Here is a 16,170-nt window from a genome sequence, read left to right on the forward strand (position 1 = left end):
ACAAAATACCACAGACTGAGTGGCTTAAACAACAGAATTTTTTTTTCCCCTCCCAGTTCTGGAAGCTGGAAGTACAAGATCAAGGTGTTGGCAGGTTTGGTTTCTTCCAAGGTCTTTCTCCTTGGCTGCCCTTTCCCTGTGTCCTCACGCGGACTTTCCTGTGTACATGCACATGCCTGGTGTCTCTTTTTGTGTCCAAATTTGCTCTTTTTAAAGACACCAGTCAGATTGGAGTAGAGCCCACAGTAATGGCCTCATTTTAATTTAATCACCTCTTTAAAGGCCCTGTTTCCAAATACAGTCCCATTCTGAGGTATTAGGGTTTACAGCTTCAACAAATGAATGTTTTGGGAGACACGGTTCAGCCCATAAACGCTCATCAAAGGGACACTACCACTTTTGCTTTGAAAGAAAAAGAGTGAAAACTGATACTATGAATTTGCTTTGTCAACATTCCTACTTTTTATCAGTATATTGCCCTGCTCTATAACTCATCTCCACCTACTGAGCAGTCCGGTAGCTCCGTGTTGCACTTGCGCAGTCTGAGAGAATGGCAGTGGTGGTTTACGTGAGCCAAAGCAACTGAGTGCCTTCTTTTAAAAAAGAGTATCATGCTAATTAACATTTTAATTGTAGTCATGGGCTGCATAATGACATTTTGGTCAATGATGGACCACAAATACCATGGTGGTCCCATTAAGATTATAATAGAGCTTCTCTATACAGGTGTACTATTTTTTATCTTTTATACTGTATTTTTAGTGTACCTTTTCTATGTTTAGGTATGTTTAGATACACAAAAGCTTAGCCATTGTGTTACAGTTGCCTGCAGTATTCAGTACAGTAACACACTGTACAGGTTTGTAGCATAGGAGCAACAGGTTGCTTACCCTGTAGCCTAGGTGTGTAGTGGGCTATACTGTCTAGGTTTGTGTAAGCACATTCTGTAATGTTCACACAAGAACAGAATTGCCCCATGACACATTTCTCAGAACATCTCAGAATGTCTCCCCGTAGTTAAGTGATGCACGGCTGTGTTCATAATACAGCCACATTTCAGACAGATAAACAGAACTCAGGACCAGATTTACGGTGAGTTCTCGTTTGCATTTGTCTGTTGCACTTTCCCATCACCCCGTTTTGGGGAAGGAAAGATGTCTCTCCGGGTCACTTTTGGTATCCGTCTCACTGTATCTAAGTTCAAAGTCATGCTACTTTCCGGGACGGAGTAAGGAGGGACCCAAGCTTCCTTCTGCTGCTGCAACTCATGCTAAGGGGTGGCTCATTTGATCCACAGCTGTTTTTCAGATCTTTTGCTCAGATGAAAAAGAAAAGAGAAAAACATTTTTTCTTATAAGGAAACCTGGCTTCTCAGTTAAATTATAGCAAGACTTTAATTAATTAACAGGAAACCTTTGGAATAGAAACTGCACAAATTAAATAGATCCTGCAATTTGGAAGGCATTTAGTCATGACTCCTGGGCAGACTTCCAGCTGGGGCAGGCGGAGGTTTCTAAGCAGGACCTGTGGAAATTTTTAGTAAACTCTGAAGAAATGTAGCTGGAATTTTTCGCCTCACTTTTAGTAATAATGAGATTCAGAGATGACTTGCCTGCTTGTCATTACCCAAGGCTGAACTGTTAAAAGGTCTCTCTCCCCAGCTGGTACCCGGAGGGGCCATGGGGCAAAACCAGCAACAAAGGAGCAAGGTGGAAGTGTCATTGTCACAAAGCACAGTGTTTAAAACCTGAATTTAACTTTTCTGTCTTGGATGGAATTTCGAAATTCAATTTCTAATTCTGCTTGAAACCTAAGTGTGGAAGGAAATAAAGTTGAGGGAAACATGTTACCCCAACATGAGCAAGACAAAGGAATGTTAAAGAATGGATAATATTTCCAAAAGACAAAAAACAAACAAACCATAAAAGAGGGGTATCAACAGATTTTTCAGAAATGATATATTTTATTCTATTTGAAAGGACAAAAAAATTGCACCTGCAACTTTAAGTCCAGTGTAGTGACTAATACTGCCCTTTTTTTGGGTTTTAATAAAACACCGTGTTTTTTGACAGTTTACTTCTATATCCTTCCACTGTTAAATAGCCGTTCATCACTGGAGGCAGAAAAGCAGAGAGAACATTTCCAAGAATGAAAGGGCAGGATACTTATAGTTTCCTTCCCACTTGGCAATGGGATGGGAAAATTATGCTGTTGGAACGTGAGTAAGCTGTAGCACCACCCTGGGCAGAAAAGCTGAGAGTGAAAAAAGTTAAAGTCGTGAATTTACAAAGATTTCTAACAGTTTTTTTTTGAATTAATGAATTCAATTCTTAATGAAATCATATTTATTATTTAAAAAGTATGCAAATAAGCAGAAGGAAAAATAAGAATCATGTGTAGTCTACCTTTCCACAGACCACTATTTTTAATATCTTGGTGTATTTCCTTTTTGTCTATTCTTTTATTAGTCGATACATGCATGTGCACAGGCTTTATAAAAGAAGAATCATCATATTCATGTTTTTATAACCTGCTTTTTGTACCTAACAATATTTCCATGTCATTAAATATTAGTCCTTGATCATTTTTGTTGTTTGCATATTATTTCATTTTAACAGCTTGCTGAAGTACAGCTGATACACAATATAACATAACAATTTGAAGAATGTGCACAGTATGGTTAACCATTTCCCTATTTTAGGACATTTACGTTGTTATTGGGTGTTTTTCTGAACATTCTATATTCAGCTTTTCTTTTAGCAGAATCTTTGTGAATATTTAAATTATTTTGTTGAAATAAAATTTCTGACTCAGAATATACACATTTTAAAGCTGTTTTAAAATAAGGATAACCCAATAGCTTGCTGAAATATGCTAATTTGTACTTTACTATTTGTGTAGGGGTATTTCTGTTTCTAATACCTTTGTCAGTTCTGGGCTGGTGATCCTGGTGATCCCTTAGGCTTTCTAGTTTTCCTAGGAAAAGCAGCAGTGGGATATTTGTGTAATTCTCATTAATCTGAGGAATTCATAAGTGCTGTTTTATTTGTTTGGTTGAGGTCATTTCTCCAAAATGTGGGTGTATTAGGAACAATGGAAGGAGTCCCATAGTTATTTCAGTAATATGTAAAGCCCTTAGGTAATTATCTTAAAAAGAAACAACATTAATTGTATGAATTATTAGTCCTCTGCCCATCCTGCCATACATATGACACAGATGGGAAGTTTGACTGATGCTGTGTGTATGTACATTAGGTGTGTTGTGTATAAAAAATATTATTGTTGCCTTAACACAAGAACAATTTCATATTAAACTTTCATTAATCAAATTGCTTTCTCTTTGCCTGACCCATAGCTATTTTCATTTTCTAGGTGTTGTGAAAATTGAGATATGACTTGAATTATGCACCCTGAATGATGTCTCGGCTTTGACATTACTTAGCCCCACACTCAAGATGGATTTGTAGGTTTTAATTCATTGAGCAAAGCGTATATTATATGAATGCTGAACAATATTCCTGACACTGGGTCAGGCACACGAGGGGTAAGAGGAGGTGTGCATGGAAAATACAAAGTTATAGTATATGACAGCTTTGCTCCGTGGGTGACCTTTTCTGAGATTTTGTTTTCACACAAAAGATGAACTTCTTGTTTGAAAATAACTTTGTTAGCCTCTAGGGACACAGATTACCAGCTTTAACTCACGCCATTGCTTCTGAGAACTTGGTATCTCTTACAAGCCCTGGCTGTTCTGGGAGGTCCAGGCCAGGCCACAGTGATCGGTCTACTCACTGCCCAGCAGCTAAGCCCAACTGACACGGCGCAAGTTTTGCACTTCACCCTAGAGGCCTCAGACCGAGCCAAAAAGAAGCCGCTCTGCTCCTGGGGTCTGTGCCAAGTCAGCCCCCGCTGTAAAGGCTGCCCGGGTTTCCCCAGCTCACTCTGCCTGTTTTCCTGGAGGTGCACTCGGCACAGCTTAGGGGTCCCAGCTGGAACAGCCCCCTCTGGGGCCCAGCCAGAAATTTGCATCACAAAATCCCAAGAGGCTAACTTTCTAGGGCTTTGTCAGAGGCTGTGTGGCAGAAAATTCCTTCAACAGGATGGCCGCCTCCTCTCCCCTTTTGCTTTCTCTCTTTGTCTGTCACTCTGGTAATGGAAATGAGAAGGGATCACAGGGCCCATTGGAAAAAGAGATTATCTTCTGCTGGTGAAAAGAATGCTATTCCTTGGCCGAGGTGAGAGGTTTCTGGCCACTGTGAAACATCAGCGTTTCCAGAATAATTTCTCGTCTGGTCACGTTCCTCTAAAAAAAAAAAAAAAAAAAAAAAAACCGAGTTCTGTGTGTGTGTGTGTGTGTCTGTGTGTGTGTACAGGTGGCGGGGGGCGGGGGGGGGGATCTCAGTTGGGACACTAGATGAACAATGCAACAAAAATTTCCCTCCTCTTTATGCATAGTCTGAAGCCAGCCAGAGTGAGGTTGCAAAAGTTGAGGAGTAAGAAAGGCTGTGAGTCAGCACTGAATTATCTCTGCACTGTGGTCAGGGAGAACCCTCCAAAGTCAGGAGGTGGAACACATAAAAAACATAAGGATGCTCGGGGCCCTAGGCCAGAAAGTTATTTTGAAACTTTACAGTGACTGCTTTATATATTACACACACATGCATGTTATTTTAAAATAGTTTCAAACTTACAGAAAAGTTGCAAGAATAGTCCAGAGAACTCCCGTTTGCTTTTCTCCTGGACACCCTATCAGTGTCACCAGCCGTCCCATTCCAGGCCTTTAATGCAAACAGCCTAACTCAAGGTGGCACCTGGCACCCACTTGTCCTGTCTCCTTCAATCTGGAACTGTTACTCAGTTGTTCCTTTCTTTTCATGACTTTGGCATTTTCCAATGATAGGTCAGCCATTCTGTATGACAGAATAGTTTCTAATACGGGTTTGTTAAAGGGTAATTTGTTAAAGGTAATTTTCAGGGAAAAGTAAAATAAAAACTTTCATATGTGAACACATGTTAAAAGAGCTCATTTTACTCATATAATAGGGAACCAGGCAGATGTTATAAGATTCAAAGGAAAAGTCAAAAGAACACAAATTTATATGGAGCAAAGGAATGTTGAGATGAATTGCAAATAGAGACAAAACTAGTTTTCTATCAGCAGGGAGAAAGTCAATTAAATCACTAACAGACAAGGAAAAAAAAAATATATATATATACACACACACACACACACATATGTGTATATATACATAGATACATATGAGTATATATGTGTATATGTATATCAGTTACTACAACTTATAAAAAGTTATAAAATAGCAGCTCAAAAACAACAGGGCTTGAAACTGAATAGCCCAGATGGGTCTGGTATAGGAGGTCTGTTCAGAAAGTATCCAGCCATTGTTAATATAACGAGAATGGTTTGCATGACATCGATGTAACCTGGCAGCCAAGGAAAGTGGACTGGAATGCACATGCGTGAACAATGTCGACGTCACTGTACTAGTCAGTGGGGTGCTAGATGCCGTTGAGTGAGCATGTATGTATACTGTGTGGCCATAATATTCAAAATGACCGAGCGAGTAGAACAACAAATCTGCATCAATTTTTGTGTTAAGCTTGAACATTCCTCCGTGGAAACTATTTGGATGATTGAGAAGGCTTTCAGGGACGATGCAATGAGTGCAGCGCAAATAAAAGTGTGGCACAAACGCTTCAAATATGATCGAGAATCTGTTGAAAGTGATCCACGTTCTGGAAGGCCTGCAATAAGCAGAGCACCTGAGAATGTTGAACATGTATGGGCTGCAGTCAACAAAGATCAGTGACTGACAGCTGACAGTGAGAGAACTAGAAGCTGATCTGGGGATTCCAAAAACTACTGTGTCTGAGATTCTGATGCAGGATCTTGGCATGAAACGTGTCGTGACAAAATGCGTTCCTCTGCTTCTGCTAGCAGAGCAAAAGGAACATTGTGCTACATTTGCTGATGACTTGCTTCAAACCACCACTAACGAAACAGATTTCCTCAAGAAGGTCATAACTGGGATGAATCATGGGTCCATAGCTATGATCTGGAAATGAAGGCTCAGTCATGCCAATGAAAGTCACCTGGTTCTCCAGGCCCAGAAGAAGGCATGACAAAGTTGCAGCAAGATCAAGACCATGTTAACTGTGTTTTTGGATTGGGAAGGTGTTGTCCGTCACAAGTACGCTCCTCCAGGCCAAACAATTAATAAGGAGTACTACTACTCCATTGTTCTTCATCAGTTGAGAGATGCAACGCGATGGAAATGGCCACAGCTATGGGCAGCTGGTGATTGGCGCTTCATCATGACAACATGCCTGCCCAGGTGTCATGTCTTGTGCAGTTTGTTTTTTTTTTTTTTTTTTTTTGTGAAACATCAAGTCATCCAGGTGACTCAGCCCCCCTACAGCCTAGATTTGGTGCCCTGCGATTTCTGGCTTTTCCCCAAACTAAAATCACCTTTGAAAGGGAAGATATTTCAGTCCATCAAAGAGATTCAGGAAAATACGATGAGGTAGCTAGCTAGTGGTAATTCCAACAAGGGATTTTGCAGACTGTTTTGAACAGTGGAGAGATGCCGGGAGAACTGTGTGAGGTCTCAAGGTGCCTACTTTGAAGGGGACTGAGGCATCATTGTCCTGTGTAAAATGTTTCTTGTATCTTCTTCAATAAATGTGTCTATTTTTCATATTACATGGGTGGATACTTTCCAGCCAGGCCTCATATTAATAGATACTGCTTAGTTTTCTATTGAAACACAGCATTTTTTTTCTATAGGTTTTTCCAGTGTTTTCTCATAATCAGACTCATATTCTGTTTGGCTGGAATATCACAGATGCTCATGATTTTTTTTTTCATGATGGCACATGATGCCTCTTTGTCTTATTGCTGGTGTTAACTTTGACTACTGGATTAAGATAGCATCTTCCAGATATCTCTATTGTAATGTTTCCCCCCACCATTGTAGTTAATTGATAAAAAAAGTATATAAGGAGACACTTTGAAACTATGTAAAATCCCCTTTCTCTCCCCAATTTCAGCCCCTCCCCTGGTTTTGGCACTGTTTCTTCTCTGAATTAATTATTATATTACTCTGATGATTTCCAACGGGGAATTTTCTAATACTATCGTTTCTTCTACATTTATTAGTTGGCTTTCTTTTGTAGCAAGAGCTTTATTTTATTCACTTGAATATTTATTTTTTATGGGCACTGGGGCTGGCCCATACCACTCCCTGAGAGTCATTTTTGCACAACTCTTTCCAGCTCTGTGTCCATTGATGTCATGTTGGCACTTTAAATTGACCATTGCAAGAGTAGTTACACCATGGAAATTGGAAAATGGTGCAAATCAGATTTGTGTGTGTTTTACCCAGAGATCTGTTTTTTAAACCTCAGCATATCGCTCTATACAATATGGACTCATTCCTTCCTGTTTTATTCAGTGGAGTATAATCTATCACGATTATTATTTATTTTGATGCTCATCTTGTCCCAGATTTGCCTGTGGGAGCTCCCTCAAGCTGACCTCTGTGTACTTTTGACCTGTCACCCATCATTTTTTGAGCATTCCTTTACTTTCTGGCTCAACTAGATGTTCCAGGATTACCCAGATCTTTCCTTGCCTTAGCCCTGACATGATCCACTTCTCCAAGAAGCCTCGGTTCCTTTTAGTGGAGAGTAGTCTCTGGCCGTTGTATGTCCTCAAGTTCTGCTCAGGCTGGCCTCACCCTGGCCACCGATTTCTTTCACTCTGTCCAATGGCTTTTTGATGAGCAAAAGATAGAAAATAACAGGTATTTTTTTTTAAAGGCAGGTGGGGGGTAAAGGAATAGAAAGATCTTTTTATATACATTTTTTGACACTCTCCATCCACAGTTTTACCAAAGACTAGATTTAGTCTTCACAGGGACATTTGGGTTTCTGAAGTGGTTACCTTTTATGTAGTTGAGAATGTGAAACTTCTGAAGAGCAAAACCATTCATCAGCCATTTATTGAGTCCCTACTCTGGATGTGGCAGACGTTACACTGGCTACTCGTGGTGCAGAGCCCTGGCCCTCAGGGAGCTCAAAGGACAGTGAGTGGCCTAAGGCTTCTAGCTGTGGCGTGCGGGTGCAGGTGCCACCCACTCTGGCCGAGGAAGGGAAATCAGATGCCAGGGAGGCTTCTCAAAAAGCCTAGAATGAGGGGAGTTTGGGGGTGGGACTTAGCTAGTTGGACAAGGAGGGGAAGGATGTTTAATACAGAGGGAAGAGCATATTCAAGGCAGAGACACTGGCAGACTTGGGGAATGGGATGATCAGGGGTGATCAGGTAGAAGCACTTGTTCCTTTATCTCCTCGAGTTTGTGTTTTGTTTTGTTTTTTTTTTAAAAAAAGCACAATTGTCATTTCTTGCAGGCAGGTTTGCCTATTCCAGGCTACCATCCCAGAGTTCCAGTCTTGGAGTTTAACACTATTGCAGTGTCTCATTGCAAAGACATTGCAGTGTCTTTCCTAAGAAGAAGCAATCTTTCTCTCAAGAAAAGAGAAAGTAGAATTAGTAAGGCATTTTACCAAAGATAGATAAAATATTTTTTCATAGACTAGTACTTTGGCTTAACTTTTTTCATTGAAAATGTATCCATTTTTATTGCTAGGGGTCCCCCCTTCCTTGAACATCTACCCATTTTCTTCCAAATGGGCTGTTCTTACGCTTTTACTCATTAGCAAATGCAATAGCCTGGTGATAGTAGCCAAATCCTGATCTCTTGATTATTTCTTATCATTACAAAACACTACTTTATTATTATATTTTGAAATGGATAAACTTCTCTTACTTCATGGCATTGTATCTGTCCTATATCTAATCTAATCCTAAGTTTTCTTCAAGATATGTTCTTTGTGTAAAGATCATTGCTTTAAAACATGTTCCTCACTTGATTGTTTTTAAATTTTGCAGACGATACCAGAAATTGCAGAAGATTATGAAGCCTTGGTAAGAATTTATGATCAATTAGTATTGATGACTTAACACTTTCTGCTTCTCTGCATAATTACACCCTGTCCTCTGACTGATTATGTAACTATGCATCTAGATATTTTGACTAAGTGATTTATATATTTTTGCTTTCTGTTTGATATTCTTATATAAATGGGTTCTTTAAAAATTCATTTTCCTTTTCTTTTTGCTTTGCAGTAGAAAGGGTGTTTTATGTTTGTAACCACTAAATGATCACATCAGCATTGCTATTTACTCCTGGAGTAATGCAAAACATAATTTTATGTATTACTTTAAGCAAAACTTTCTTTTTTGTGGCCTATGTGATGTTCAAAGTCAAAAGTCTTTGATTTTCTTCAATGGCTTAGAAAGAAAAAGATCCACATTTAAAGAAATATTCAGGATTGAAGTATGGAATGAAAATTATTTACTTTGAGCCTGGGAAAGTGTTCGATCGCCTATCTATTAAGTGAATTGCATGATAATTATGTCTGGAGATCTCAGAACTTCTTTCTTAGAGTTTTCCCTTGGAAGCGCCTTTCTTATCCACTGAATGGGTGAGTCCAAATATGATCTAACAAACTCTTTGAAGTAAGCTGAACAGATTTCCACGGTGCCAAGCTGTTAAGCAGATAATTTCAGTTTGAGAAAGAAGACTGAACAGCATCTCAAAATGTGGACCCTATTTTTTAAGCCCTCAGAAAAAATCCTCATCCCCGTCAATGTACTGTAGTATGATACAAGTCTCAAATCATTCATCTTTCCCTATTCCTCACACATAGAAAAAGTATTAGTTGCAGGAACTCTTCTGTTTATTAAATTCTAATAAAGCAGAAAGCAATATTGAGTTTGTATGGTAAAATTTCTTAATTTTTATTTTGATATATTTAATACAGTAGGAGCACTTAATGGTAATGTCAGTAGAGCCATTTTTTTTATGAGACTTAATCTATCCTGGGCACTGTCTCAGTGTTTACACTCATTATTTCTTACCCACACTTACATCCAGCAAACAAGATCAGTATTTTCTGAGTGCAGAAGTTAAAATCACATGGAAGAGCTGCAATGTGATCCTATTTTTCTCTCTGTCAACCTTATACAATTTGCTAATGTAAAGGAATTTGGGGCTCTGAAGCCAAAACATTTCCTTAAAACTTTGTTTGTGAATAGTTTTACTCTTTTGGTATGTAAGGATGCTGGACAGTTTAACTATGGTTCATGATTTCCATTTATTAATCATAGACAAAAATCAATGGCCAGGGTCTTGGTTCTAGTAATGGCAGAGTAGCATAAATAAGACTAATGAACATAGATAACAGTTATAAAATCTGGACGAAATATTGTAAACTAAACATCTAAAAACAACTCTTCGAAGGGACTGAATAGCAACCCAAAGCAGGTGGAAAGTAGAAGGAAGTCAACCCTTAAAGGAATATTTTGCCTTTGGTGAAATATGTGTGTTTGCAGCTTTTTGCCTGAGAATACCTGCCCGCCAGGTAGGATGGGGTGGCAGAAAGCTTCAGACTTTAGTAAGTTACTAAGAGGACACAGTTTAAGGCTGGTAGAGCAGCTAGATAATTAGGAGACTTCATGAAAGAAGGGAAGCTCAGAGGATGTGAGGCCCCACAACTACATATAAACTCTCCCCAAATCCATTGCCCATCACTGAAGTGTGAATGCACATGTGTATATGAAAACCCTAGGGGCTGTGGTAAAAACAGCAACTGGAAACGGAAAGACTTGAACAGAGACATCAGCTGTCACTCACTGCAGAGTTTGGAGTTTAGTTTCCTGTTAGAACAAAAATCACCACTCTTCAAGGGAACAAACCTGAATGCTGAGCCTTGGCTATGTTATATTCACATAGTTTAGTGTACAGTAAAAAATTACTAGGTGTATAAGGAAATAGCAAAAGAAAAGCCATAGTTAAGGGGAAAAACAAAGCAGGTAGCAGAAACTGACCCTGAGATGACCCAGATATTGGCATCAGCTGATGAAGGTTTTAAAACAAATTTTATAAGTATGTTAAAAGACTAAAGAAAAATATCAGTGTGGTGAATGCACAGATGGAGAATCTTAACAGAGAAATGAAAACCATAAAAAATAACCAAATACAAAGTATAAAAATGAAAAGTACAATAGTTAAAATGAAAAATTTACTGTGTGTGGGTTGAAGATGACAGAAGAAGAGACAGTCAGTCACCTTGAAGATAGATCAGTGTAAATTATCCGATCTGTAAAATAGATAAAATGAATATTGATAATAATGAAACTGAGTAACTTTATTAATATCAGGCAAAATAAGACTTGAAGACCATATATTATCAGAGATAAAAGAAGGATAATTAACAATAAAAATGGTCAATTCATTAGGAAGACATAAATCATAAAGGTATGCCCATAATAATAAGGCTTCAAAATACAGAAAACAAAAATTGATAACTAAAGAGAAAAATAGACAAACTTGTCATCATAGTTGAAGATTTTAACACCACTCTCACCTGAGAGAAAAACTAGGCAAAACGAGGAAGGATATAGAAGATGTGATCAGCACTATCAATGGTCTTGTCTTAATTGTTATTTATAGAGCATTACACCCAACAACAGCAGAATACATATGCTTTTCAAGTACACATGGACTATTCATCAAGATAGACCATATGCTGGGCCATAGCAAGTCTCAAGAAGTTTCAAATGATGGATATCATATAGATTATGTTCCTTGATCACAAGGACATTCAATTAAAAATCGATAATAATAAAGTAGCTGAAAGCCTCAGAAGTTTAGAAATTAGAAAACACACCTCCACATTACCCAGGAATCAAGGAATAACCCAGTTGAAAAGACCAAATATTTTTAACTTGGTAATGAAAACATACAAAATTTGTGGATGAGGCTAAAGCAATGCTTAGAGGGAAATTTATAGCCCTAAGTACCTATATTGGAAAAGTAGAATAGTTAACAAAAATAATGATGTAAGTTTTTACTTAAGAAGCTATTAAAAAATGTGAATAAAGTAAGTAAAAGAGAGTAAAAGAATTAAAAGAGAGAATAAAAAGAGCAGCAATCAATGAAACAGAAAAGAGACAATAGGAAAAAATTAAAGCCAAAAATTGATTATTTGAAAATATCTATTAGGTAAAAAAAGAAGAAAGAAATCTAAATAGCAGCACCAGTAGTGAAAGAGGGGATATTATCACTATAGGTCATACTGACATTAAAAGGAAAATAAAGGAATATTGTGAATAATTTTATGCTAATAAATTTAAAATATTAGATGAAAAGATGAAATGGGCAAAGGACATAGAAAACAGAAATTACCAAATGTATCGGCTGTGGATACACGTGGTGTTGATCTCCTTTCAAGAAAAAAATTGCCAGTGAGCCACGTGAAGTTCAGTTAGCTGATGGCTTCCACTGATCGCACATTAAAGATGGCAGCTTTTAAATCAAGGCTGCACTCTTCAGAGGCAGCCCCTAGTCAGTGGGCATGGTGAGGGTACCAGGGCCTGGCCATTTCTGCCCAGTGTGGGACTCCTCCAACAGGCAGTGTTTGTTCTGGAGCTTCCCATTGGGATGGTTCTAACAAATAAATATAATGAAACAATATATTAAAAGGATAATACATTGTGACCAATAAAGGGTTTATGTCAGAAATGGTTTAATATTTGAAAATCAATCAATGTGCATTTAACAAAGTAAAGGAGAAAACCTAAAGAGAAAAATCATCTTAACACAGAAAAAGCATTTCATAAACTCCAGTATCCTTCGTAATGTTCTCAGCAAGCTAGTAACAGAGAGAACTTCTTCACCCTGATAAAGGCATCTATGAAAAACCCATCATACTTAATGTTGAAAGACTGAATGTTTTCTACCCTAAAGATTGATAATAAGAAGGATATTTGCTTTCTGCACTTCTATTCAACATTGTATGAGAATTCTTAGCCATTGTACTAAGGCAAGAAAGAAATAAAAAAGCATAACATCAGAAAGGAAGATGTAAAACCATCTCTATTCATAGAAGACATTATTATCTGCATAGAAAATTCTAAAGAATCTTCAAAGAAACTACTAGATATAATTGAATTTAGCAAGGTGTCAGGATACAACATCAATATATAAAAACTGATGTATTTTTAAATGTTAATAGCAAACAACTGGAAAATGAAATTTTAAAATTTCCCTTTATAAAGTATTGAAATCATAATTTATTCTTAGGAATAAATTCAATAAGAGACATGTGATATCTGTTTACTGAAAAATAAATAAATGGGTGAGAGGAATTAAAGAAGACCTAAATAAGCGGAGAGATACAACATTTCATGGGTTGGAAGACACAATATTGTTAGGATAGCAGTTCTCCCCCAATTAATCTCAGATTCAATGAAATATCAATTACTTATTTTTAAAAGAATTACAAGTCAATCCTAAAATTTAAATGGAAATATATAGGGCCTAGAATGGCCAGAATAGTCAACAACAAAGTTGAAGAATTTCATTAACTGACTTTAATACTTATTATAAAGTCAGTTATCAAGACAGTCTGATATTGGTGTAAGGAAATAGACAAATAGGTCAATGGAATAGAAGAGAGTCCAGAATCGATATGCACTTAAATTTCCAGCAAAGGACCCAGAAGAATGTTTGCTGATGTAAGTCATGCTGTGATTTTGAAGGCTAATGGGAGTGTCTAAAGAGTAACTTAGAAATCCAGACCTTTCAATGTATGTAAATTTTAACTGCCGCCCCCCCCCCCCAAAAAAAAGAAAATACATGGAAAAACTCAAAGGGCAGGGAAGAATTATAGCCATTAACTTTGGCAATTAAGGATCTATTCAGTACAATTTATTGATGGCTTTAAAAGTGGCCTTTATTTTCATCTTTTCTCCAGTTCTTTATTGGGCATGCCACGCCATGGAGGCATTTGGAAACACTATTCTTTTATAAGATTAGCAGCACAAATTTACATGCTTGTGTTGAGATTGGCTGAATTTTGTTGGAATGAAGATGATCTCTACTAAGTTGATGAGAAACATTTATTTGAATCATTCCAGCACACATGGTGTGTTGGCTGTGACAGTGGCTCGCTACCAGCATGTAAAGTTTGCAGTTGACTTAATTTGTGGCAGTCAGTACTGCAAAATCTTTAGCCTAACACTTTACAAAAAACAAATAACCCAAACAAATAAAAATGTTCCTGAATGTGCCATGCGGTTCCTTTGTATTTGTAATTCTTTTAGGCTTAATACTCCATACCCAACACTGATTTCAGAGGTAGAGCTTGCCTTCTGCTTTCCCTCTTGGGAGCCTGAATCACTCCTCCAGGAGTGGAAATAAATACCTGTGTCAGGGTTCAGTAAGATCTCTTGTAACCACCTCATTTGAAAGAGGTGATTGAGTCTCTTGATCTGGAACTTAATACAATTTTAGCATGGCCATCTTTTCCTTGCACCTGAGGATTTAAAGTTGAATTTTGAAAGAGTTCTCCCTCAGGGAAACCTACTATGTCACCCAGGAACCAGTAATAATGAATTACATATGTTATACATAGAATGTATACATATATAAAATATATATAGTATATTATATATGTATATTTTGATAAATGTATGTGCATTTTATATAAAATATCGTTACATAATATATAATGTATAATAGATTATATTATATTAATATAATTAATTCTTTCTTTCTCTCTATCGTGTTATTAGATAGACCCAGATAACTGTCCTTCCTTTGAGCACCTTAGTTGCTGTCTGCTGTGAAGGAGGTTTTCTCTCGCTTACCAATCATTTGCACTAATGGATAACTGAGTAGCACAGAGATCTCCATCTGCAGTCTGAGAAACGGTCCTCCACCTCCTTAAAGGCTATAGAGATTGAAATCCTGGCCCCCAAACCCCCTTGCAGATTTGAAAGCCCAGTGATACTCTTTATCCTTCTCTCCGTATTTTTCTCCAAGGTCTTTGTGGCCTGGAGGAGTCTGTAGACAGAGTTCTGGAATATTTTAGAAGTTGACTGTGCCCAGATGTTCCTAAGGCCATTTGGATTAGGGTTCCATTGAGCAGGTAGCCAGGGAGCAAAGTCATTTTGCCTTCATTTATTAGAGAACAGAAATATAATGTATCTTTTGCTTTTGAAGCAGCTAATGAAGACTAGTGCCGTTTGCATTCCCAGTCTCAGGTAGCTAACTGGGAATGCAAGAAGGGTTTGGAGCCTGCAGTGTGTGTTTCTCCACCGCTGCCTGCTCCACTGCTTGTTCTGCTGCTGGCGTCCCTGAAGCCGGGTTTTTTTTTGCGCTATTTAGGGGCCATAAGTGCTGCCCTCCCATGGTGTGTATGTGAGAATCTTTTAGCATTTGAGGTCTTTTAGCATGCCAGGCATAAGCAAATGCCAACTATTAGTTATCATTTGGTTGTTTTTCCTCTTTTTAAGTAAATAAAATAAATGAGCTAATATTACTTACTACTAATGCTATGCATCATTATGTGATAATGTTTTCACAGTAATACTAATGCCTACCCAGTCTATTAATAAATCTCACTAATTGCTTTTATTACCTGGTTCGTATTTTCTAAGGCATTTTTTTTACTTTTGTTCTTTCTCTCTCTCTCTTTTTTTTTTTTTGCAATCAGATATTTGGATTTTCTTCTGACTCATTGTCTGTAGAATCATTCCGGAATTTTTGTTTAACCTTTCTTGCTACTCTTTTTAACTCATTTTCACCTTTTTACTTTTTTGTTCTTTCCGTCAAGTAAATTTGCAGTTTCTGGTTTGGAATTGCTTTTTGAGGCGTGATCCTTTGATGCCACCTAGGGGGCACCTGTAAGATTGGGCTTGCCTGTGTGCGGCTCTGGAAAGCCAGAGGTATGAGCTGGCTTCTGTCTGGCCCGAACGGTTTGGCTTTCCCTGCATTTATTTTTTTCTTTCTGGTTCTAAGAACCGAGAATCCTTGACACGGTGAAGGCAAAACTTTTGAAAATCACGGGCTTTCATTCATCTTTTAAAAATATCCCCTTTGCATGGTGATAATAGCTAACACTCACAGGCTGCTTACTGTTTGCTGCACAGCGGTCAGAGGGTTTTAAGTATGTTACCTCGTTTCATTTCCCCAAGAATCTGAGTTAGGAATCGGCACCACCACCATCATTGTCATCATCCCT

General features: G+C 37.9%; 1 protein-coding gene across 4 annotated transcripts in view; it reads left to right on the forward strand.

Moving 5' to 3' along the window:
* The window catches only part of ELMO1 (engulfment and cell motility 1), a 401,547-nt gene that overhangs the window by 67,642 nt on the left and 317,735 nt on the right, over positions 1 to 16,170 (forward strand). For 2 of the 4 annotated variants that reach the window (XM_069461513.1, XM_069461514.1), the window contains exon 6: positions 8,969 to 9,004. In XM_069461513.1, the coding sequence (XP_069317614.1) occupies positions 8,969 to 9,004 (36 nt within the window). Of the gene's footprint in view, positions 1 to 8,968; positions 9,005 to 10,564; positions 10,577 to 16,170 lie in introns of all 4 variants that reach the window. The other 2 variants (XM_069461517.1, XM_069461515.1) reach the window with 1 other exon arrangement.

The sequence above is a fragment of the Eulemur rufifrons genome, chromosome 29, assembly GCF_041146395.1.
Source record: "Eulemur rufifrons isolate Redbay chromosome 29, OSU_ERuf_1, whole genome shotgun sequence".
Classification (NCBI taxonomy): domain Eukaryota; kingdom Metazoa; phylum Chordata; class Mammalia; order Primates; family Lemuridae; genus Eulemur; species Eulemur rufifrons.